The 23,357-nt window shown below is 37.0% G+C and overlaps 1 protein-coding gene across 1 annotated transcript; it reads left to right on the top strand.

Moving 5' to 3' along the window:
• The first annotated feature begins 22,173 nt into the window (after positions 1 to 22,173).
• Positions 22,174 to 23,028, top strand: LOC126719634 (uncharacterized). The gene has a single exon (XM_050422168.1). The coding sequence runs from the start codon at positions 22,174 to 22,176 to the stop codon at positions 23,026 to 23,028; it is 855 nt and encodes a 284-aa protein (XP_050278125.1).
• Positions 23,029 to 23,357: the final 329 nt, after the last annotated feature.

The raw sequence follows: 23,357 nt of genomic DNA, 5'->3' as shown, positions 1-23,357 counted from the left end.
CTTCTCAATCTCAATCTTGATGAAAGGTAATCAAGGGGCTTCTTAACCTTGATCTAAGCTATTGAAATGTCAATCAAAGGGCATCTCTAGTTTGATCTAAGCTGTTGAAACATCGATCAAAGGGATTCTCTACTTTTATATAAATTGTTGCTTGCAAAAAGTCAAAATTTGGGATTAGACTTTAAATGATGAGTACTTTGTTGTCCAATTGCTTTTGAGATGTGTGATTTTCATTTGTCTCTTCTTGATTTGAACTTTATTAAGAAAACATTGATTGATTATTGGTGGTTCCTTGAAAAAGATTTGATTTTTGAAGCTTGAAAGCTTGGAATTGGAGATTGGAAATACTGAACTTTAAAACCTTGAAAATTAAATTTTGGAATTTTGAGACTTGAGATTTTAAAACTTGAAACTTGAAATCTTGAAATTTGGAACATGGGATTTGAGGTTTGAAGTTTTGAGAATTGAAACTTTGGAATTTTGAAACTTTGTGACTTGAAATTTTGAACATGAAATTTTAGTTTTGAAATTTTTTGAGAATGTGGAATTTTTAAACTTAGGAATGAAAATTTTGAATTGCAAATTTGGGATTTGGAGTTTGACCCTTGAAATTTTGAGGCTTGAAACTTGAAATTTGAAACTTGAGATTTTGTAAATTTGCACCTTGAGATTTTGAGACTTGAAACTTGGAATTTGAAACTTGAAATTTGAGATTGAAAATTGGAACTTAGATTTTGGAATTTGTAACTTGAAATTTGAAAATTTGGGTTTGAAAATTTGAAAATTTGGAATTTGAAAATTGGGATTTGAAAATTTGGAATTTGAAAATTTGGAATTGAAAGTTTGGACTTGAAAATTTTGGGGTTTAAAAGCTTGGATTTTGGAACTGGAAATATGGGATTTGAAAATTTGAAATATAGAGTTGAGAATTTGAGATTTGGAATTGAAAATTTGATGTTGAGGCATTATCATTGTGTTGTTGTGTGATGTTGTTGGAATTTGGGCATTATATGATTGATCATGTTGTAATCTTGGCTTCGGAGCATTTTTGAAGTGTTGTGTTTTTGGTCATGGTGTAACTTGGACAAGGTTGGCGATTTATGGAATTTTGGCAATGCTGGTAATTTGTGATGTTGCTTGATGAACTTTGGCTTGGATTTTGGAGGAATTGGCATTGTGAAAAATTTGTTGTGTAGGCTTGGTTGAATTCATTCATGATGAATGAGGAAGATTTGTTGGCATGTGTAATTTGTGGCAAAACTTTGTGAGTGTGAGTATGAGTATGGAAAAATTTTGTGGCTACAGAAAAAATTTTGAGGATGTGGGAAAATTTTTTTTTTTTTTTTTTTTTTTTATGGCTATGTTGTACAAGGAAAAAATCTTTGATTGTGTATGGTTATGGAAAAAATTTAGTAGTTGTGTTTGTGGTAAAATTTGGCGGGGCATTGATTTTTTGTTGTGGGACTTTTATTTCTTTGGTGGGACAAATTCTTTTTAGGCACATGATTTTGGGTCATGGAAATTTTTGGTTGATATGGAATGACATTTTTTGTTGGCATTAGAATTTTGGCATGAAATGAGATTTTTGTTGGCATGTGATTTTGGTCATGGGAATTTTGGTGGACCTATGATTTTGGGCATGGGAATTCTTTTGGACTTGTGATTTTGGGCATGGGAAAGTTTTTTGATCATGTGGAAACTTTAATTGAGACAAATTTAGAATTCACCTGATGATTTCTTGTAGTAACAATTTAAACTTATCTTGATTCGCTCTGATGGAATCTGCAGTTACTTAAATGATGCGGAGCGGAATGCCCCTAGTTTAAAATGAATGCATGATTTTTTGAAATCTCAATGACTTTTTTTTTTTTTTTGAAAAGATGATGATTGTGATTTTTTTTTTTTAGCGGAATGCCCCTAGTTTAAAATGAATGCATGATTTTTTGAAATCTCAATGACTTTTTTTGTTTTTTTTTGAAAAGATGATGATTGCGATTTTTTAAAAAAAAAAAAAAATGAATGAGCCATAGGCGAATGCCCCTAGTTTGGAACATGAATTCATGAGTCTTGAAAAAAAACTTTATTTCATCAATTTTTGAAAACAATGTTGCAAGTGATGATTTTTTGAAAACAAGCGAGTTAGGCATGTCAGAATGCCCTAGTTTGACCAAAAAAATCTTTTTGAGTGTTAAATGATTCTAAAAAAAATGTCCGAGAACGTAAAATTGCATGGAAGTATGATGGAGGGGCGGCGTGCCACTTGGCACATGAGGAGTGCCATTCGGCACTTTTAGAGTGATGTTCGGCACTTGGCCATGCCATGACGCTCACGCCATGGTGGGCTGACTCCTCACTCTTTTCCAATGCATGTTTCGCGTTTTCATGTTTTTTTGAAAAATATTTCCTTTGTTTGTGATCATGAAACACTCTCCTACTCAGTTACAAACTCTCTGCAACCTGTTTAAACCTGATTTAGGAACTAATGTAGCTTATATTGATGATTTCTCTTGCAACAAATCTCTGCATCAAGGTTAACACAACACAATAATCACAAGCAAAAGTCATCCATGGCTAGCATCACAACTTTTCTCATTCAACAATTAATGATAAAAATAGATGGGTTCGTAGCTTTGATTTTAGTACCAAGACCAATTTTACAGCCTACAAATTGGAGGGAATTAAGGCTCTGAGGAATGTCAAAATCAAGTGGGATTTCCTTTGTGCTGCTATGAAATTCTGGGATCCCAAAGATCACGTGTTCTGGTTTAAAATTGCGGAACTCTATCCCACAAAAGAAGAATTTTCCGCTATCTTGGGTTATGATCCAAGCAAAAAATTTGTAGCGGTTCCTTGTGATCCCAGGCATAGGGAGTCTTTGTCTAATGTTCTCAGTCTTCCTACTTCCATCACTAGTAGTATGGTTAAAGGACATATGGTGAATCCTTGTGCAATTTTTTCCAGGTTGATTAACAAACGCACTTATGGAGTGACCGACAATATGCAAAAAAAATTTTGCTTGGCCCTAAGCTTTGTGGGAGAATTTTTGCTTTGCTTTGGAAGACACAGTTTTACAAATGCTCGAGCCATAAGTGTGGTGAGTCAAATTAAGGATGGTGATAATCCTGTTTCTTTGATCTTGGCAGAAACTCTTCTAGGACTGGACTCTGTATTTCATGGTGGAGAATCTCAAAACTTCCTTGGGAGTCCCTTGACTTTTTAGATATGGCTAATGGAGTGACTGGATATAATTGCCATGCCTACAACTTGTAATTATAGGCCTAGCAGTTTTCTTAGCAGGACTATAATTAAAACTGAGTGCCAAACTGAGATTGACTAGGTGAAGTTCTTGAACAAGAAATCCAGTACCTCAATCCAACGGAACTGTTACTGGTGGAAGTGCCCACCCCCTCTACCGCGGTCTCCAAGATCAAATCACATCTTCTTTGTTGGATTGCAGAGGGCAACCTTATATAAGGCAGATAGACTCTTAAGGCAGTTTTAGTATGAGCAAGGAATGCTTAGTGGAAAAAGAAGAAGACCTTTCACTCCTGTGGACAAAAATCCTACTTCTATAAAGAACATGATGTTAGGTTTGGAGATGGCTGACCGAGTGGACCAATCTTTTGTCAAGGTTCACTTTCACAAGATGACTACAGAATATTCTAACTAGTTGGTGGACAAAATTACTGACAAGGATGCTGAGATGGTTGTTATGAGAAAGCAGTTTCTCAATGACAACAGGAAAAGACATGATGAAGAAAACTATGAATTCAAAAGAAGGGACAAGAATGATGAAGTTCCTAACGCAGAAGAAATCAGTGATCAACAAAAAGAGAAAAGATTGAGGACAAAGTGACCTTCTTATTCTTTGGCTTTGAACATGTTTATTTTAAAGTTGATGTAAAAACTCTAATGTTTAGGAATTATTTAGGATTTGCAAGTTAAGGGTTCTGTTTAAAGTGTAGGCTTGTAGGGTTGGGTTTTTTTTTTTTTTTTTTTTTTTTTTTTTTTTTTTTTTTTTCTCAAGCCTAGGAAGGGAAATAGCATAATTTATATTCACTTCAGACATTGTGCTATCTGACTACCGCCTCAGACGTGGTAAACCATGAATATGATACAATGCATTGAGTCTCTTCTCATCCAACATGCATAGCTAGTCATATCTGCTTTGTAGCCAATCTACTTCAGGGATTTCACTTTCCAATACTATCCTTAGTGAACGAACACCCATTTCAATAAGAAGGGTTGCTTCCATCCCATACACCAATGAATAAGTAGTGGCTCCTATGGAAGATCGAATTGATGTTCTATACCCCCAGAGTTCATAGGGCAATTGTAGGTGCCAATCTTTGTAATTCTTTGTGCTCTTCTTCAAGATTCACATTATATTTTTATTAGTAGCCTCAACTACTTCATTGGTCTGAGGATGGTAGGGTGAAGATTTGTGGTGTTGAATATTGAACTATCGTAGCAACTTCTTTATTTCTCCCTTGAAATGTTGCCCATTATCTAAGATAATTTTATGTGGTACTCCATATCTGCAGATGATATTGTTCTGAATGAATTGAGCAAATTTCTTTGAATTTAGAACCTTGTATGAGGCGGCTTCTACCCATTTAGTGAAGTAATCAATGGCTACAAGTATGAATTCATGGCCATTAGATGTTGTTGGGTGAATTTTCCCAATACTGTCTATCCCCCATGTAGAGAATGGCCAAGGTGATGTCATGGTATGTAATGGCATGGGAGGCATGTGCTTCAGATCTTTATGGACTTGGCATTTGTTAGGACATATGTGAATCATGTTAGGAACATATGTCAATATAAAATTGGCTAATCCTTTGACAAAACGCACTTTACTTGTAATTGGGTAGATCTAGGATGTGTTTAATACTTCAAGGAACGAGGTTTCAAGTTCAAGTGTTAAAACCATGCAAGTCTAACCAAGAATTAAGTGAAGAAGTGCTGGATTTTAAATCTCGATAGCTAGTATCTATCAAGGTTTAAAAAGCTATTTCAGCTCAATGCTCGACAGCTGCTCAATAGATAGGGTATCTATTGAGGTTTATGAAAATCAATTTTTCAGTTTTGATTTTCATTCAATCTGTGTATAGATGTTTGGGCTTTCTTTTCTCATAACCCTAAACATATATAAGGATTGTTTTAAGGGCCGTCATAGTTGTGTTTGTACACCGTAAGGTTTTGCAACCAAAGAGCTTCGTGATTTTCATAGTGTTGATGAACTGAAGAAATTTGCAGCCAACATCTTTCTCAAGTTGGTGAATAAGCTGCGTACTGGAATCCGCGCATCGAATTGGTTAGTCACGTACTGAGAGTCATGCATTAAAAGGAGAGATTGTTACTACAGAAAAAGTCCAATTGGGTGTTGGAGTAAGGGTTTAACTCTAGGTTGGTATAAGGTACTAGGATTCCTTTACTTGTAACCACTTGTTGTGATAATAGTGAATTCTCGGGAGTGGTGACCTTAAAATCACCCAGTGGGATTTTTGCCATGTTGGTTTTTCCTATTTGTAAATAAATCACCGTGTCAATTATTTTTTGTTGGATTTTAACTTAGTTGGTGATTTGTTTGTGCTACCATGCTTATTGCATGCAAATTGAATTAATTAATTAACTTGGATAATTAATTGGTTAATTCATCACAAAGGGTTAACACATTCTTGGCCTATCAGCATTGATGGCATTTTCGAACATGAGCCTCACAGTCGGCTTCCATAGTAGTCCAATAATAGCCATGTCTCATTATCTTCCTTGATAGCATGTGTGCATTTATATGTGGCCCATAACTTGACTCATGAATCTCTTTAATTATTTATTGTGCTTCCTTGGCGGTTACACAAAGGAGATGAATTCCATCATATGATCTTCTGTAAAGTATTTCACCACAAATAATGTAATTTATAGACAACCTCTGGATGGTTAATTGGTCATTCTTGTCTGCAAACTTAGGATAGGTCCCATCCTTGAGGTATTGTAGGATGTCTGAATACCATTCACCTTCCCCATTCTTTCCCTCATCCTTTTCAATTGTCATGCAATAGGCTGGTTCTTCTTTTTGTTCCAACACTATCAGTCTAGCTTCATCTTCTTTTGGCCCATCCATCATGGATGCCATGGTTGCTAAAGCATCGGTAATTTGATTATGTATCCTTGGCACATATTGATATTAAATCTTTCTGAATTTTGATGCCCACTTCTGAAGACATTCATGATAAGGCATCAAATTTCTTTTTTAATCTTCCGTTTATTCTGAATCTGGGAGATTATCAAAGCTAAGTCACCACACACCTCCAACTCTTTCACCCCTAGGCCTAGGGCTGCTCGTAACCCCATGATGCAAGCTTCATATTCAGTGGCATTATTAGTGGCAAGAAAGTTGAGTCTGCCAGAAAATGGAATGTGTGTCCCTTTTGGAGAAACTAAGAGAACTCCAATTCCACTTCCATTTTGATTTGTGGCACCATCAAAGTACATGTTCCATGATTCTACCTCAAACCCATGATGTCTTCATCCAAAAAGTCTCATTGGATCTTTTAAGCTTCTTTTGGTGAACAATGGGTGGATCGACAATTGCTCTCCCCTTCACAGATTTCTAAGTCACATATTTAATATCAAATTCTGACAAAAGCAATACCCATTTAACTGTCTTCCTATCTTGCATAGGTTTTTCCATTAAGTACTTCAAAGGGTCTATTCTTGCAATCAACAAAACCTTGTAGGCAAGCATATAATGTCTGAGTTTGTGAGTTGCCCATACAAGTGCTACACATGTCTTCTCAAGTGGCAATACTTCTCTTCATAAGACAACATCTTCTTGCTGATGTAGTACATTGCATTCTCCTTTCTAGTCTCCTGTAAGTATTGAGCAAGTAGAGCCCCTATTGTTGTATCTGTAATGGTGAGATAAACCAACAATGGCTTTTCAGGTACTAGTGGGACAAGTATTGGTGGTTTTATCAGATAATTCTTGATCTTTTCAAAGGCTTCTTGGCATTTTTCATTCCATACTGTGGGAACTTTCTTCTTAAGTAGTCAAAAGATTGGTTCACATGTCATAGTGAGTTGAGCTATGAACCTGCTGATGTACTGTATCCTCCCCAGAAATCCTTGGATCTCCTTTTCAATTCTTGGAGACTTCATCTCTATAATTTCCTTGATTTTGTCAGGATCAACTTCTATTTCCCTCTAGCTTACAATAAACCCCAATAGCTTTTCGGATGTTACACCAAAAGTGCACTTCTTTGGATTCAACCGCAACTTGTACAATTGGATTCTTTCAAAAATCTTCCATAAAGCTAGCATATGTCCTTCACGGTCTTGGACTTGACTATCATATCATCAATATAAACCTCTACTTCTTTGTGGATCAAGTCATACAACAAAGTGGTAGTTGCACGTTGGTAAGTAGCACCAGCATTTTTAAGGCCAAATGGCATGACCTTGTAACAATATGTCCCCCATGGAGTAATAAATGAGGTTTTCTCCATATCTTCTAGAGCCATCTTAATCTAATTATATCTTGAAAATCCATCCATAAACAATAGCAAAGCATGACCTACTGTATTGTCAACTAGAACGTCAATGTGAGGCAAAGGAAAGTCATCTTTTGGATTGGCCTTATTTAGATCTCGAAAATTTACACACATTCTAACCTTCCCATGCTTCTTTGGCATCGAAACCACATTAGCTAACCATTCTAGATAGTTGACCACCCTCAGGAATCCTACATTGTACTGTTTCTCAACTTCTTCCTTGATCTTGAGAATCCATTCTAGTTTCATTCTTCTCAACTTCTGCTTAACCGGCTTCATGGTTAGATCTGTTGGAATGCAATGCTGCACTATATATGTATCAATCCTAGGCATGCCTTCATATAACCAGGCCAAAACCTCTTTGAATTTTGTTAGGAGTGCCACTAATGCATCTTTCTCTGAAATGGTTAAGGTATTGCCCACTTGTATCATTTTAGGTTCATCATCAGTTCCCAAGTTAATGGATTAAGTTTCTTATTTTATGGGTTCTAGGTGTCCATGTTTTAATTCCTTATTATTAAGAGTTTATTTACCAATTTCAGAAATAAAAACATTCAAAGCCAACAAATAAGCAGAATCAGAAATCATATTAAAAGGAAAAGAGTTCCCAATAGACTCAACGACTTAACTAAATCATACTCAACTAGAAAACTATCACAAACAAACTTAACAGGAATAGTAATACTAGCAGAAATAGACTCAATAGGGATAGAAATAATGTTCTACGCAGGAATGATTGGCTCGACGGTCTTGATCTTCTTCACGAAGTCCTCCATGGGGTGTGTGGCTCCTCCTATGCCCAGTTCTTCAACTCAGTAGTGGCTTCAACAATGGCAGGTGGCTCCCAGTAAGTCCCTTCTTCCCTCAGCGTGAGCACTATGGGATCTTCATCCACGTAATCTGTGGCTTCATCATTAATCTCCATATTTTTGGGCTTGTCAATCACAAAATGTGGGGGTTTGAAGTGTCTCCCCCCCCCCCCCCCCCCCCCGTTTTGATGTGGGAAATTTTTGTTGGGTCATTTAGATTGGTGTCTTGGGGGGGTTTGAAGTGTCTCCCCCATTTGTGGATGTTGGGCCATTTGATTAGGGTTCGAAGTGTCTCCCCTCATTTGTAGGTGCTTGGTTATTTACATGGGGTTTGAAGTGTCTCCCCCATTTGTGGGTGTTGGGTTATTTCATTGGGGTTCGAAGTGTCTTGTGGATCAAAGATAAGGTTGTGGTGTTGTAGCAGAGGAGTGTCCTCTATGTTTAAGGCTTCAATATCGTAATGGGAGTGACGGGCTTGGAATTGGAGCTACTGGCTTGAGTGTCGAGCTTAGGTTCTTTTTGTAGCCTTCTTCAGATCTTGACCAAATTCTCCCCTAATGAAAGGCTTGGTCAGGTTAATCAAAGCTAAGACCCCATCCACATCAATCAATCAACCAAACAAACACACAACATGCAATGCAATTTTAACCGGGATTGACCTAAGGGTAGGTTCTAAGTCATTATGTTGTAGGGTGGGTTTGTTGTTTCATTGTTTCCCATAGCTAGGACGTTACACCTCCCAACTTGTAATGTAATGAACATTGCGTTGGTCCAAATGGCATGGTCTGTCCTTTACAATCAACAAGAAATGATCCAATGACTTTAGGCTATGGGTTAGTGAGTTCACCACTAGGTACCCAAATCTAATGAAGACCAATGATCCATGGTTAACACCACCACAAGTTGTTAAAAGGGGTGCATACATATTGTTTGGATGGCACACACTATGACAATTAGGGAAAGCTTCTAACAAACAATGCAAACAACAAAATATCATACAACATACAACCTCTCAATAAACATAAATAAACAAACAATCAACAACATCATGCAAGACCATGCAAAAACGAGGGTACATATTTGGTCACTTAAGTCTTATATGAAACTTAACCCTCAACATCCCCAGCTGAGTTGTCACTGTGAAAGACCGGGAAAATTAGGCCTCTTAAAAAAGAGAGAGAGATTTTTGTGTACTTTTTAGGGCACCTCTCTTTTTGAATAAGTGGTGTGGAGTTGCCATTTATTTTTTATACAAAAAATAAGAAAAAATAAATATAAATACAAGACTGAATTGTTTCCTTTCATTAATTGAATAAAAAAAATACATATTTGAAAAATTGAAAATTACATGGCTTTGGGTTCTAGTTACAAACTACCAAATAATTACATTGCCTTTTGTCCTAGTTACAATCTACCCAAAATAAAAATAAAGACAAGGCTTAGATCTACTTATTCAAAGACCTAAATTCGGAGGTTAGGTTACAGAATGAGAAGGTGTCAGGCACCCATTTCGCTCAGACAGAGTCTGGTCTTCTAGACTTTTGTGACAATGTACCCTTATGCATGCTATGAATGATATGTTGCACAAGTAAATTAAACTAAATCATACAAATTTATTTATGAATGTATCCTCTTCTTTGTTAAAAATTCAGATATGTTTTAATGATTAAAAAAATTGAGTTTGGTTTATAAAAAAAAATCAAATTTGTTTTTGTTATGTAAAAAAGTGGTTTTTGGAGAGAAAATTCAGATCTATGTTTATTTAATGAAAAAAAAAGTCTTTTAGTTTTTTTTTTTTTTAAAATCAGATTTGTTTTTCAGAACTTGGAAAAAAGTAAAAAGATTTTTTGAGAAGATGGTTTCATTCATGAAATAAATTTATGCTACATGGACTAAACAAAACAAACACAATAAACACAATCATGCATGATCTTTTTCTTTATTTCAAAATCCGCATATGTTAAAAAAATCAGATTTGTATCTAAAGAAGATACAAACCAGTTTTTTTAATGATAAAAAATAAAAAATAAAAAATAAAAAAATCAGATTTGCATCTAATGAAAATGCAAACCAGTTTTTTATGTGAGAAAAATTCAGATCTTCATCTAATGAAGATGTAGATCCCTTTTTTTGTTTAAATAAAAATTTAGATCTACAATGAAGATGCAGATCTTTTTTATTTTGAAGAAAAATTCAGATCTACATCTAATGAAAATGCAGATCTGTTTTATTTTGAAGAAAAATAATTGACAACGTGCAGATTTTTGAAAATAAGAAAAGGACCACAACAATACTAGAAGAATTAAGAACATGCTTTGACACAATAAATCAACAATTCATGATATGAGTACTTGAAATAACTAAACTGAAAAATAACAAACATACGTCATCACCATAAAAGAAGCTTAAAGAAAAGAAAAGGGTATCAAAAACAACCTCTTGCATGGAGCACTTCTTGTTCTTGAGAGGATATTTTAGGATTCAAAGAAATTTATTCAATTATTTTTGAAACCTTAAAACCCTAATTTAAGAGAGAATACCAGAAAATGAGAGTGAAGAATTTGAGAGTGTGAAAAGGTGACTCTCCTTAAGCATAAAAGAATGTCAAGAGAGCTCCTGAATGTTGGGAGGCACCCCCTATTTATTAGGGGTGGCAAAGTAAGCCCAAACTCATTTGCCTACCCAAACCCACCCACTCTAATTGAACCCAAACCCACCCAATTATTAGTTTGGTTAAATGGATATCAACTCAATTAGACCCAGTAATTATTGGGTTTTAACTAAAAATCCATTGAGATCCATTTAACCCAAAAACAATATACCCAATTCAACTAGCCCTTCCCATAAAAATTTACAATAATAATAAATAAATAAAAAAAACCCCTCAGCCGTTTTAGTGTTTTCATTTTCCTTTATTTTCTCAGCCTCCAAACACTTCTCTCCCTCCTCTCTCTTGCTCTCTCTCTTTCCCTCTCTAGCTCTCACAGAGAATAATGAGGCACAACAAACATAGCACAGAGACCACCACCAAGAGAACCACTTCTTCGTCGGCTCTTCCAGCGAGCCCTCATCACGCTAAGCCACCTTCGTCTCCGATTCTCCAACACTGACCCTCTCTGTGTCGTCACACACTCACCATACCTCCACAAACCCATGCTCTGGCCATCCTCTTTCGGTAGCTCTTGCTCCAGCCATCTTCATTTCTTTTGATTTTTGCTCAGATCCAAACCTAAAATCTCAAGGTTTTCCTCTAACCTAAACTTCATTTCTTTTGATTTTACTCATACCAAAACTTCATTTCTTTTGATTTTTGCTCAGACCCTAACCCAAAATCTCAAGGTTTTCCACTTGCAGTGAAAGAAGAAACCCACTGAAACTAGAACACCTCTTCACCTTGGACTAGAAGTCCAGAAACCCACTGAAACCAGACCACCAAAACCCACGAATTCCTGCAATTGGTGCCCATGCAGAACACAGCCATGCCTTGTTACGCCACTGTCTCAGCATTTGGCAGAGCGAAACCAAGATCAAAGAGAGAGGGAGAATCAGAAAGAGGAAAGAGAGTGTCTAAATAGCGAGAGAGACCCAGATCAAAGAGAAAGGGAGAGGAAAGGGAAGATGGAAGAGATTTGGGAGATAAAAGAGACATTGGGAATAAAAAAATGGTTTTTACGCTCCCTGATTTCGAGTTTGGGACTTTGTATGAGATTGAATGCGAAAGTTGTGATCCTGAGGAGGCCAAGAAATTGATCAAAGAGATTGGAATTTTCTCGAGAAAGTTAGAGAGTGAAAATGAATGAAATGAAAGTTTCTCAGAAATCAAACAAATTGGGTGAGTTGGGGTTTACCCATAATAATTGGGTTGGGTTGAATTTGGGTTAGAAGTAATTACTTAAATGGATTTTAATGGGTAAATGGGTTTTATATACCCAACCCAAACCCATCCATTTGTCCACCCTACTATTTATAGAGGTGTTAGTTTCTTAGAAAATAAGCTAGGTTTGCTTAAAAATTAATTAGCTTAAAAAATAAGCAAAAAACATATGGGGGAAAATCCTAAAAATATTGAGATTTGGATAAGCGTAAGCTGATTTTTCAGATCAGAACCAGTTTCAGTATTTTAATCATATCTCTTTACTCAAAATTCTAATTAAGCTTAATTTTTTACAACTGAAGGGAAATTCAATTTTCTACAACTTTACCAGAAATAGCCTAGTCCTAATTTTAAGTTCTACTAGGCCACAAGTGCCTTGGAACATGAATCTGAAATCTGTTACTTGATTAGCACCTTTTTGAAGTGTTTTCCAACCCTAAAACTGTATTTGGACGAATTTCAAAATTATTTTCATGATAAACTTTTAGGATTAGTGCCCTTAAATCCTAACATATGATGCTATGTATGACTTAAAGTTGTTTTATTATTATTTAAAATAATGGTAACATGAATATTTTGACATTATCATATAGCCCATGAGATGTATAGTATGTGATTTATTTGATTTAGTCACAGAAGATATAAATCACAAGATTTTTGTAAACTTAGAATATTAGTTCATAGTCAGTGATGAAATTGAGTATTTCATCTGCGAAGACTTTAACATATCAATTAAGATGATTTGTCTTGATCATGGAAGTAGAGACTTCTAGTTGGTATGTTGATATGTTTTAAGAGTTAAGACATAACCGCTGTAAGATTTATTATTCTTCTAATGACTGTAAAATGAATAATAAATTTCATGACTTTTATTTACATCAACTCTTAATCTTGTGAGAATAATGGACCTGATCATGAAATGTAGGTTACTTTGATATATCAGGAGTGAGATCTAAAGTCATTATCAAAATCTCAGTATGTTGGACAGCCACATTTAGTGTTGATAAAAAATATATTTTCAAGATTGAATTCATAATCTCTTAACGGAGATATAAAAAATCCCCTTGAGATAAATTTAATGGGTTCGGTTATTTAGAGCATTAGGCCTAACCACTTTAGTAAGGAATTACTAAAGTATATATTTATGAAATTGGATTTCATAAATATATGATGAATAACTTAAAGGATTAAACCAGGTACTCATGGATTAAAATGTAGTTATCTTCATAGTGGCAGTCTACATTCATGACTTTGTATTACTACGAATATTTTATGAAGGGGTTGCATGTACAATAAAATTTTGAGATATAATTTATTAATAATGTCTAGAGTGCATTTATATTTATATAGTGGTGTTAAATATAATTAATGGTAACTTTGGACTTGTCAAGAGTTGACAGAAATGCCCAAGGCCCATTGGAGTTAGTGTCTTTTTTGTTCCCTTTTGGTCTCACTCCAAGCCACATACTAAAGCCCAATTGGAATGGCTTAAGAGGCTAGCCCGATTAGATAATTAGTTTTAAGGAGAGAAACATATATAATTTTAAATAAGTATGAAATGGTTTGTATGAGAGTGCCTACACTCTCTTATTCTCCCTTGAACACATTCATAGAAATTGATTGAGAGACCACACTTCTTGAGCACAAGTGGAATTGGAGTGAAGATTAAAAGTGTTTTCATGTACTTCTAATCCTTGGTTTTGAATTTCACCGCACCAAGGTACACTCTCTTGTTCTTATATTCTGAAATTTACATAGTATATGTTATCAATTGCGAATGAAGTATATCCATTAATTTTCCATTGCGCATGTTTTTGTATGCAATACAAACATGCATTTTTCCTACAATTGGTATCAAAACGATCTTCATTTTCAAATCTGTATAACATGTTATGAGTTTTGGAATTAGAGATAATAATTTCAAGATGTTAGAAGATTTAGCAATTAATTTTCTGCTTGGTCATTGAAATTATTGTTTGATAAAAATTGCTATTGATGTTATGATGTTTAAATTTGAATTTAAGTATGTTAAATTGAAATTTAAGGCTATAGCATCAATGGAATTTAGTTTTGATATCAATCTCTATTTATTATGTTCCTATGATGGTTGTTTGTTCATGAAAAACTGTTAAAAACTGCTTTAGAAAAATTCTGGAAAATTCAAGTTTCACGAGATTCGATCAATCGAAAATTTCTTTCGATCGATCAAGTGAAACAGTGACCAATCTGTTTGATTCGATTGCTAGCCGATCGATCGAATTTTCTTTTTCAATCGATCGAGTAGCGATCGACTACCAATTGAGCTAGGCAGATTGTCAAGTATAAATTTTCTAATTTTTTTCGACTGATCAAGACTTACATTCAATCGATTGAAAACTGTGAAATTTAGAATTTTTTCTAACTGTTTTCACATATAAAGTGCAAGGCTATGTGTAATGAGATTATGCATCATTTCTAATTAAAAACCTTTAATTTAAAACATCTAGCGGGAGAGAGATACAAGGGTTGTATCTCACGGCCTCCATTACTGTTCATAGTAGTGTGGGTAAGCACCTCGTCTTGGCGTATATGCCTCGCGATCCCAAAGGAGGGTGTTTATTTCATAGTACTACAAGATTGAACTTACCCGTTTAAAGTAGTGTGGACAAGCACCTCGTCTTGGCATATATGTCTCGCGATCCCAAATGAGGGTGTTTTGTTCAATGGTACTACAAGTTTAAACACTAAGCGAGATAAAATGTGGCTACACATGATTCTGGATAATGGTGTACACTAAACTAAGTGTAATGTTAACCTCCCAAAGGAGCTATGTCATTATTACTTAGAGGCAAAAGTTAATACGGCATATTGTTTAGTGTTTGATAAGAGTTATCATGATAGCACTAATAATGAGAATTGTTCTCAATCAATTATGGCATTTATAATATACTTGCTACCAAGGAATTATAGATATGGATTGGGTTGTCGTTGCATATATTATATTATGGTTTTATTAATGTTCCATATTATATGCTTATATGCTAAATTGATAATGTCCAATTTTCTTATTATATTCATGTTTGTTATTTTTCAGATTTAATCATAGCATCATTTAGTCCACTTGTTACTATTCTTAATCAAAACAAACTAACTGGATTCAACTATGTTAACTGGAAATGAAATTTGGACATTGTTCTTATTGCTGAAGAGCACAAATATGCGCTTACTCAACCATGTCCTAGTTTTCCATCATTAGATGGTCCTCCTGAGAAAAAAAAACAATATGATCATTGGCAGAAATCTAATGAGATGGCCAAGTGCTATATCCTAGCATCTATCTCAAATGTTCTACAACATCAAATGCAGGATGTGGAACTAGCTTCGGACATAATGTTAAGTCTGAAGGAGATGTTTGGTGAGCAAGGCCGTTCTACAAGGAAAGTAACTAGAAGGCAAATTTATAAAACCAAAATGACTAATGGCACTTCAGTGAGGGAGCATTGTCTTAAGATGATCTCTATCTGAATACACTAGAAGCTTTAGGTGCCGATATTGATGGAGAATCCCAAGTGGATATGATACTCCAGTCACTACTAGAATCATTCAAGGAATTCAGACTTAATTATAATATGAACAAGAAGATTTATTCATTATCTGAATTAATGAATGAATTGGTGGCGGTAGAAGGCATTCTTGGTACATCCAGTGTTGATGCTAATATGGTTGAATCTTCTACTTCTCAACTTAAGTCGAAAGGCAAGGGTAAGAAGAAGATGAAGAAGAAGGACTTCACCAAGCAAGATGGTCAACAAATTGCCCTAGGAATTGCCAACAAAGGAAAGAAAACTAAAGGAAAGTGTTTCCATTGTGGTGAGAAAGGTCATTGAAAGAGAAATTGTCCAAAATTTAGAGCTGCCAATAATAAGGGTATGAAAAGTTTATTCCTCCTTGAAATAGGTTTAGTATAAAATCCCACGGATTCCTAGTGTGTGGATTCAGGTTGTACTAATCACATCTGCAATTCTTTGCAGGGGTTCCAAGAGACCAGAAAGCTGAATGAAGGGGAATTGTTTCTTACTTTGGCTGATGGGAGCAAGATTCCAGTTGTAGCTGTTGGAGTGTTTAATTTATTCTTTGAATCTAGGGTTTTAATATTGGAAGATTGTTTGTATGTACCTAATGTTCATAGGAATTTAATTTTTGCAACTTATTTAGGTAAGCATGGATATTGTGTTATCTTGAAAGACAATGTTGTAATAAAGAAGGGTAAAGTGTTTATTTGTTTTGGCAATATTGTTGATGGTCTTTATATTTTAACTCCTAATAAGCATGAATTATACAATTCTGAATTATATAATAACTCTCATGTAAAATCATTAAAGAGAAATTTTCCTTCTACTAATGATGCATATCTTTGGCACTTGCATGGATCATATTAATTCAAATAGAATTCAAAGGCTGATAAAAAATTGGTTTCTTAGAGCCATTGAACTTTGATGAATTTCCAGTTTGTGAATCTTGTTTAGAGGGTAAAATGACCAAACGACCTTTTAATGCAAAAGGTAGAAGAGCCCAAGAGTTGCTTGAATTAGTTTATACGGATGTATGTGGTCCTATGTCAACTTAAGTAAAAGGAGGTTATGAGTACTTCATCACTTTTACCGATGATTACTCAAGATATGGTTATGTGTACCTAAAGAGTCGGAAGTCCGAAGCCTTTGAAAAGTTCAAAGAGTTTAGGGCAGAAGTTGAGAATTAATTGGGTAAAAACATAAAGGTCATTTGATCTGATCATGGTGGCGAATACCTTCTTGGGTATTTCAAGGATTACTTAATTCAAAATGGGATTGTATCCCAATTGACTACACCTAGAACTCCCCAACAAAATGGCGTAGCAAAGAGAAGAGATAAGACTCATTTAGAAATGGTTAGGTCCATGATGAGTTATTCAACTTTACCATTTTTTTTTTTTTGGGATATGCACTAAAAACTGCAATGAATATTTTAAATTTAATTCCTTCAAAATCTGTTCCTAACACACCTAAGGAATTGTGGAGTGGGCACAATCCTAGTATGAAATATCTCCACATTTAGGGATGTCCAGCACATGTGTTGAAAAGGAAGTCTGATAAGTTGGAAGCTAAAACAGAAGTATGCATGTTTTTAGGGTATTCAAAGGAAACCAAGGGTTATTTATTCTATAATCATAAGGATAACAAAGTGTTTGTTAGCACCCATGCCAAATTTTTGGAAGATGATTATGTGAATAATTTTAATCGTAGAAGTAAAGTTGTCTTGGCTGAATTAGATGAACCTGTAGTAGAACAATCAATGGATGAAACTAGGGCTGATGTGGCAGTATTTGATACACCATAAGATACTACTCATGAGATGTCTAGTACACAGGTACCTCATCGTGGTGGGAGGATTGTTAGGCCACCTATAATAATTTTAGGCTTGGGAGAAACTTATGCAACTATCTCAGAAGAGGCCGAAACTGATCCTTACACTTGTGAAGAGGCAATGAATGATATAGATGCACATCATTGGGTCAAAGCTATGAAATCTGAATTAGATTCAATGTATTCCTATCAAGTTTGGGATCTTGTAAAGGTGCCTAATGGCATTAAACTTGTTGGTTGCAAATGGGTTTACAAGAGGAAGAGAGGGATAGGTAAAAAGGTTGAAACCTTTAAAGTAAGGCTAGTGGCAAAAGGGTATATGCAAAAAGAAGGTATTGATTTTTCACCAGTAGTAATGCTTAAATCTATTAGAATTCTCTTATCTATTGCTACTCATTATGATTATGAGATTTGGCAAATGGATGACAAGGCTACATTTCTTAATGGAAATCTTGAAGAAGAAATCTATATGATGCAACCAGAAGGTTTCATAGCAAAGAACCAAGAGCATATGATATGCAAGTTGAAAAGATCCATTTATGGACTTAAGCAAGCATCTAGGTCATGGAACATCAGATTTGATCAAGCAATCAAGTCATTTGGTTTTGAACAAAATCTTGATGAACCATGTGTGTACAAAAGACATCAAGATAAAGTAGTAATGTCCTAGTACTTTATGTTGATAATATTCTACTCATTGAAAATAATGTAGGGGTAATGTCATCAGTAAAGGTTTGGTTGTCAAGCCAATTTGATATGAAGGACATGGGTAAAGCTAACTTTATTATAGGGATAAAGCTTTTGTGAGATTTCAAGAATAAGATGTTAGGCTTGTCATTAGCTGGGTATATAGATAAGGTTAGAACGGTTTAGCATGCAAAACTCCAAGAAAGGATAAATTCCTTTCAGACATGGAGTTCCTCTGTCTGATGACCAAAGGCCTAAGATTCTTGAGGAAGAAAACATGATGAGACAAGTTCCTCATGCTTCTACAGTGGGAAGCCCCATGTATGCCATGCTTTGTACTAGACTAGATATCTGTTATTCAGTTGGCATGGTCAGCCAATATCAATCAAATCCAAGACCAAAACATCGGCAAGTTGTAAAGCATATTCTCAAGTATCTACGAAGAACAAGAGATTATATGCTTGTTTATCGATGTTAGGATTTGATTCTCATTGGTTATACAGATTCAGATTTTCAATCAAATCTTGATTTTAAAAAGTCCACTTCAAGCTATGTATTCACCTTGGGAGATGGAGCCATAAGTTGGAGGAGTGTTAAGCAATCTTGTATTGCTGACTCCATCATGGAGGCTGAATATGTTGCTGCTTGTGAAGTGGCAAAGGAAACTGTTTGACTTAAGAAATTCCTTAATGATCTTGGTATTGTGAGAATGGAGTAAGTTCCTATCATATTGTTTTGCGACAATAGTGGAGTGGTTGCACAATCCAAAGATCCAAGGAATCATAAGAAAGGAAAGCACATTGAATAGTGGAGCGGTTGCACAATCCAAAGATCCAAGGAATCACAAGAAAGGAAAGCACATTGAAAGAAAGTACCACATCATTCGAGACATTGTTGCTTGTGGAGATGTTGTAGTAGCAAAGATAGATAGTGCAAATAATCTAGTAGATCCCTTTACCAAAGCCTTGCCCCAAAGGACCTTTGAGTCACATTTGGAGGAATTGGGAGTTAGATTAGTCCACAATAGTTTTTAGGGCAAGTGGGAGATTGTTAGAAGTAGTGCCCTTAAATCCTATTGTATGATGTTATGTATGATATTATGTATGACTTTATGTATGACTTAAAGTTGTAATTAATAAAGTTGTTTTATTATTATCTAAAATAATGGTAACATGAATATTTGGACATTATCATATAGTCCATGAGATACATAGTATGTGATTTATGTGAATTAGTCACAGAAGATATAAATCACAAGTAGACTCAAAATATTAGTTCATAGTTGGTGATGAAATTGGGCATTTCATCTGCGAAGACTCAACTAAGATGATTTGTCTTAATCATGGAAGTGGAGACTTCTAATTGGTATGTTGATATGTTTTAAGAGTTAAAACATATTGAACTGGACCATTGTGAGATTTATTATTCTCCTAATGACTGTCAAATGAATAATAAATCTCACGACTTCTATTTACATCAACTTATAATTCTGAGAGAATAATGGATCAGATTATGAAGTGTAGGTTGCTTTGATATATCAAGAGTGAGATCTAAAGTCACAATCAAAATCTTAGTATATTGGGCAGCCACATTTAGTATTGATGGAACATATATTTTCAAGATGGAATTTATAATCTTTTAACAGAGATATAAAATATTCTCTTGAAATAAGTTTAATAGGTTCGATTATTCAGAGTGTTATACCTAACCACTTTAGTAAGGAGTTACTAACGTATATATTTATGAAATTGGATTTCATAAATATATGATGAATAACTTAAAGGATTAAACCGGGTATTCAAGGATTAAGATGTAGTAATCTTCAAAGTGGTAGTCTACATTCATGACTTTGTATTACTACTATAGGGGTAAAGTCCCCAGATCATACAATGGGCCTTGGGCCCTCTATAGAATTCGACCACATCAGAGGAGAAGGTGTGGGCACCAAAAGGCCTCCCGGCCTAATTCTTATGGTCCCAAAATTGTTGAAAGGGCGGTCTGAGGAGGAATGTCTCCTCGGACGTACCAAATATGGCTCAAACATGCACTCTGCTAGCAATAAAGATTCGCTCCAACGAGTATTAGTAGCAGGGATGAGTCCCACAAGCCCGTAAAAGGGAAGAAAGTGTAGGATATCGATGGAGAGACTACAGCTGCCACATTAAATGCATGACAGCTACTTTTCTGGCCGCATTAATGTGGAGAGGACTTGCGAACAGTGTTACCTTGGCTACTACAACTCACGGAAAGATGGGGGAGATGTCCGATGGGACGGGTACTCAAGTGAAGGTCCAAATGATCAACAAGTGTAAGGTTCTGATGACTTTCAGGGGGCTATATAAGATAGGGGAGTCCCCATGAAGAGAGGGACCGAGAAAAAGGAGGAACTTAGAACAGAAGAAGAAGGTGAAGACCATAGCCTTTGATCAGAGACAGAGATACATCCTCTACGCCTCTTTGGACCGTATATCTAATGGACAGGAATGAGACTTTCTTATTTTCAAGTGTTGTATGGCCCAATGTTAACTAATACGCACTTCGTTATGGCCTAGTTCTGTAACCCGCTCTCTACAAATTCATTGTCTAGGGCTTCTTGGGCCAAAACCCCATAACTGTTGGGCCTGGACCCCGAATTGTGACCCTACAATTGGCGCCGTCTATGGGAAGAACTCATGCCTCGACAAGTGAAACCGTTAGAAATGGAAGGATCAAGTCTGCGCCAAACGGGACACGCAGACTCCCAACGGCAAGACAACTTCTTGAACCTCGAACGGGAGAGAGATCAAGACAAGCAATGAGAGGGTAGTGTAAACACCTCCCACACGAGCAAAACTCGCTCAAAAGGGAAAGGTCACGCATCCCATAAGTGAAACGATCATAGGGATCTACAACAAGAAATCAACAACTTCAAGAAGAAGTTACGCCGAGCGCAGCGAAAGCGTCCTTCCCCCAGCTCGGACACTAGTGATGAGGAGGACAATGAGTACAAGCGGAGATCGAGAACCCCGCCAAGTGAAAACTTTTCCTACGAAAAAGGACAACCTCGTAAACGCGGCCACAAAAGCCCATCTTACCAGGGCCTAGCAAACGACGCCTTGAGTAAGGCCCTGGACCGTATCTCCCAGTCGCCCTTCACGCGTAGGATAGAGGGGCCTGAGCTTCCTTGGCGGTTCCACCAACCCGCTTTTGCTATATATAATGGTCGGACATACCTAGTAGAGCACGTAAGCCAGTTTAACCAGATGATGGCCGTCCATTCTAGGGACGAGGCGTTGATGTGCAAAGTGTTTTCGTCCAGCTTGGGACCCATGGCGATGAGATGGTTCGATGGCCTCAAGCCAAACTCCATAAACTCTTTTAAACAGTTGACACAGGCTTTCGGTTCTCGCTTCATAACTAGCAGCAGAGTCCCTCGGTCCTTAGATTCCCTCCTGTCCCTGTCCATGCGAGAAGGAGAGACCCTGAAGGCCTACTCAGACAGATATTGGGAAATGTATAATGAGATAGAGGGAAATTACGATAACGTCGCCATTAGCACATTCAAGAGGGGCCTGCCGACAGAGCATGGTTTAAGAAAGTCCCTAACTGGGAAACCGGTCATTAGCGTGCGCCAACTCATGGATAGAATCGACAAGTATAAGAGAGTCGAAGAAGACCAACAAACGGGAAAGGGCAAATCGAAGGTTGTCCCTTAGGAAAGAAGGGACTTCAGGTCGGACCACTTTAACAACAGTACCCGGCCGAGAAAGGATAACTTGGAGCAATCTGGATCCATAGGGGCACAGGCAGTCCATGCTGTGTTTCGAGAACCATTGCATAAGATCCTAGAGAAAGTGAAGAACAAACCGTTCTTTCAATGGCCAAGCAGGATGGCAGGCGACCTCGCGAAACGTAACCAAAATCTGTATTGCGAGTATCACCAAGAGCCGGGCCACACCACCGATGATTGCAGGAATCTGAAAAACCACTTGGACCGGCTGGTCCGAGAGGGGAAGTTGAGACATCTGTTACATCACCCTGTTGGATGGCAGGAGCGGTCGAACATCAAAACAAGGCAAAGCACATTGAGACCACCCATTGGCACGATAAATGTCATTCTCGCCGCACTAGGAAGGACCAGCTCCCATCCTTTCAGAGTAATGTCGGTGGGTCGGCTCCCCGCTGAAGCTGACAACCGGGAGTCCAAAAGGGCTAGAGGGATGGCCACGCCCCTAATCGGATTCTCGAATGAGAACAAACTGGGAACCCTTCAACCCCACGATGATGCCCTAGTCGTCACGCTCAGGATTGGGGGATATGACGTGAACAGGGTGCTAGTCGATCAGGGCAGCGCCGTGGAAGTAATGTATCTCGACTTGTACAAGGGGTTGAAGCTGAAACCAGAGGACCTGACAGCATATGACTCCCCTTTAGTGAGTTTCGAGGGAAAAATCGTCACTCCAAAAGGCAAGATTAGGCTGCCTATACAAACAGGCTCAGACGTAGTAGAGGTAGACTTCATAGTGGTAGACGCATACTCCCCCTACACCGCCATCGTAGCTAGACCGTGGCTTCATGCCCTAGGGGCTGTGTCATCAACCTTACACCAAAAGGTGAAGTATCCGTCAGAGGGTCGAGTGAAAGAAGTAATAAGGAACCAAGCCATGGCCCGGCAATGCATGGTGTCAGCCATCTCGCGACGACCGAGTACTGAGCCCTCCACCTCAACCGAGAACGGCTTATAGCAATTAACGACCCCGGCCCTGGCTTCGGGTAGTGAGGGACCTATCGAGGAAGTGAGTTGTGAGGATTTGGAGAAAGTTCTTGTGGGCTCCGACCGGGAAAGATTTTTTCAGGTCGGCTCAGAACTACCGCCCCAAGAGAAGGAAACACTAATTGACTTTCTCAGACAGAATGTGGATGTGTTTGCATGGGACGCTTACGAGGCTCAAGGCGTTGATCCAAATTTCATTTTCCACCACCTTAATGTTAGCCCGGCCGTAACACCTAAGAAGCAACCTCCTCGGCGACTGTCGAAAGAGCATGCAGAAGCGATGAGAAAGGGGGTTATAAA

Source organism: Quercus robur, chromosome 3, assembly GCF_932294415.1.
Source record: "Quercus robur chromosome 3, dhQueRobu3.1, whole genome shotgun sequence".
In the NCBI taxonomy this organism is placed as follows: domain Eukaryota; kingdom Viridiplantae; phylum Streptophyta; class Magnoliopsida; order Fagales; family Fagaceae; genus Quercus; species Quercus robur.
Note: the sequence above shows the minus strand (reverse complement) of the source record. Positions and strands in the feature narration are given on the sequence as shown.

Excerpts from the sequence above, each read along its gene's own strand:
- LOC126719634 (XM_050422168.1), top strand. The coding sequence starts at position 22,174 with ATGGCAGGCGACCTCGCGAAACGTAACCAAAATCTGTATTGCGAGTAT.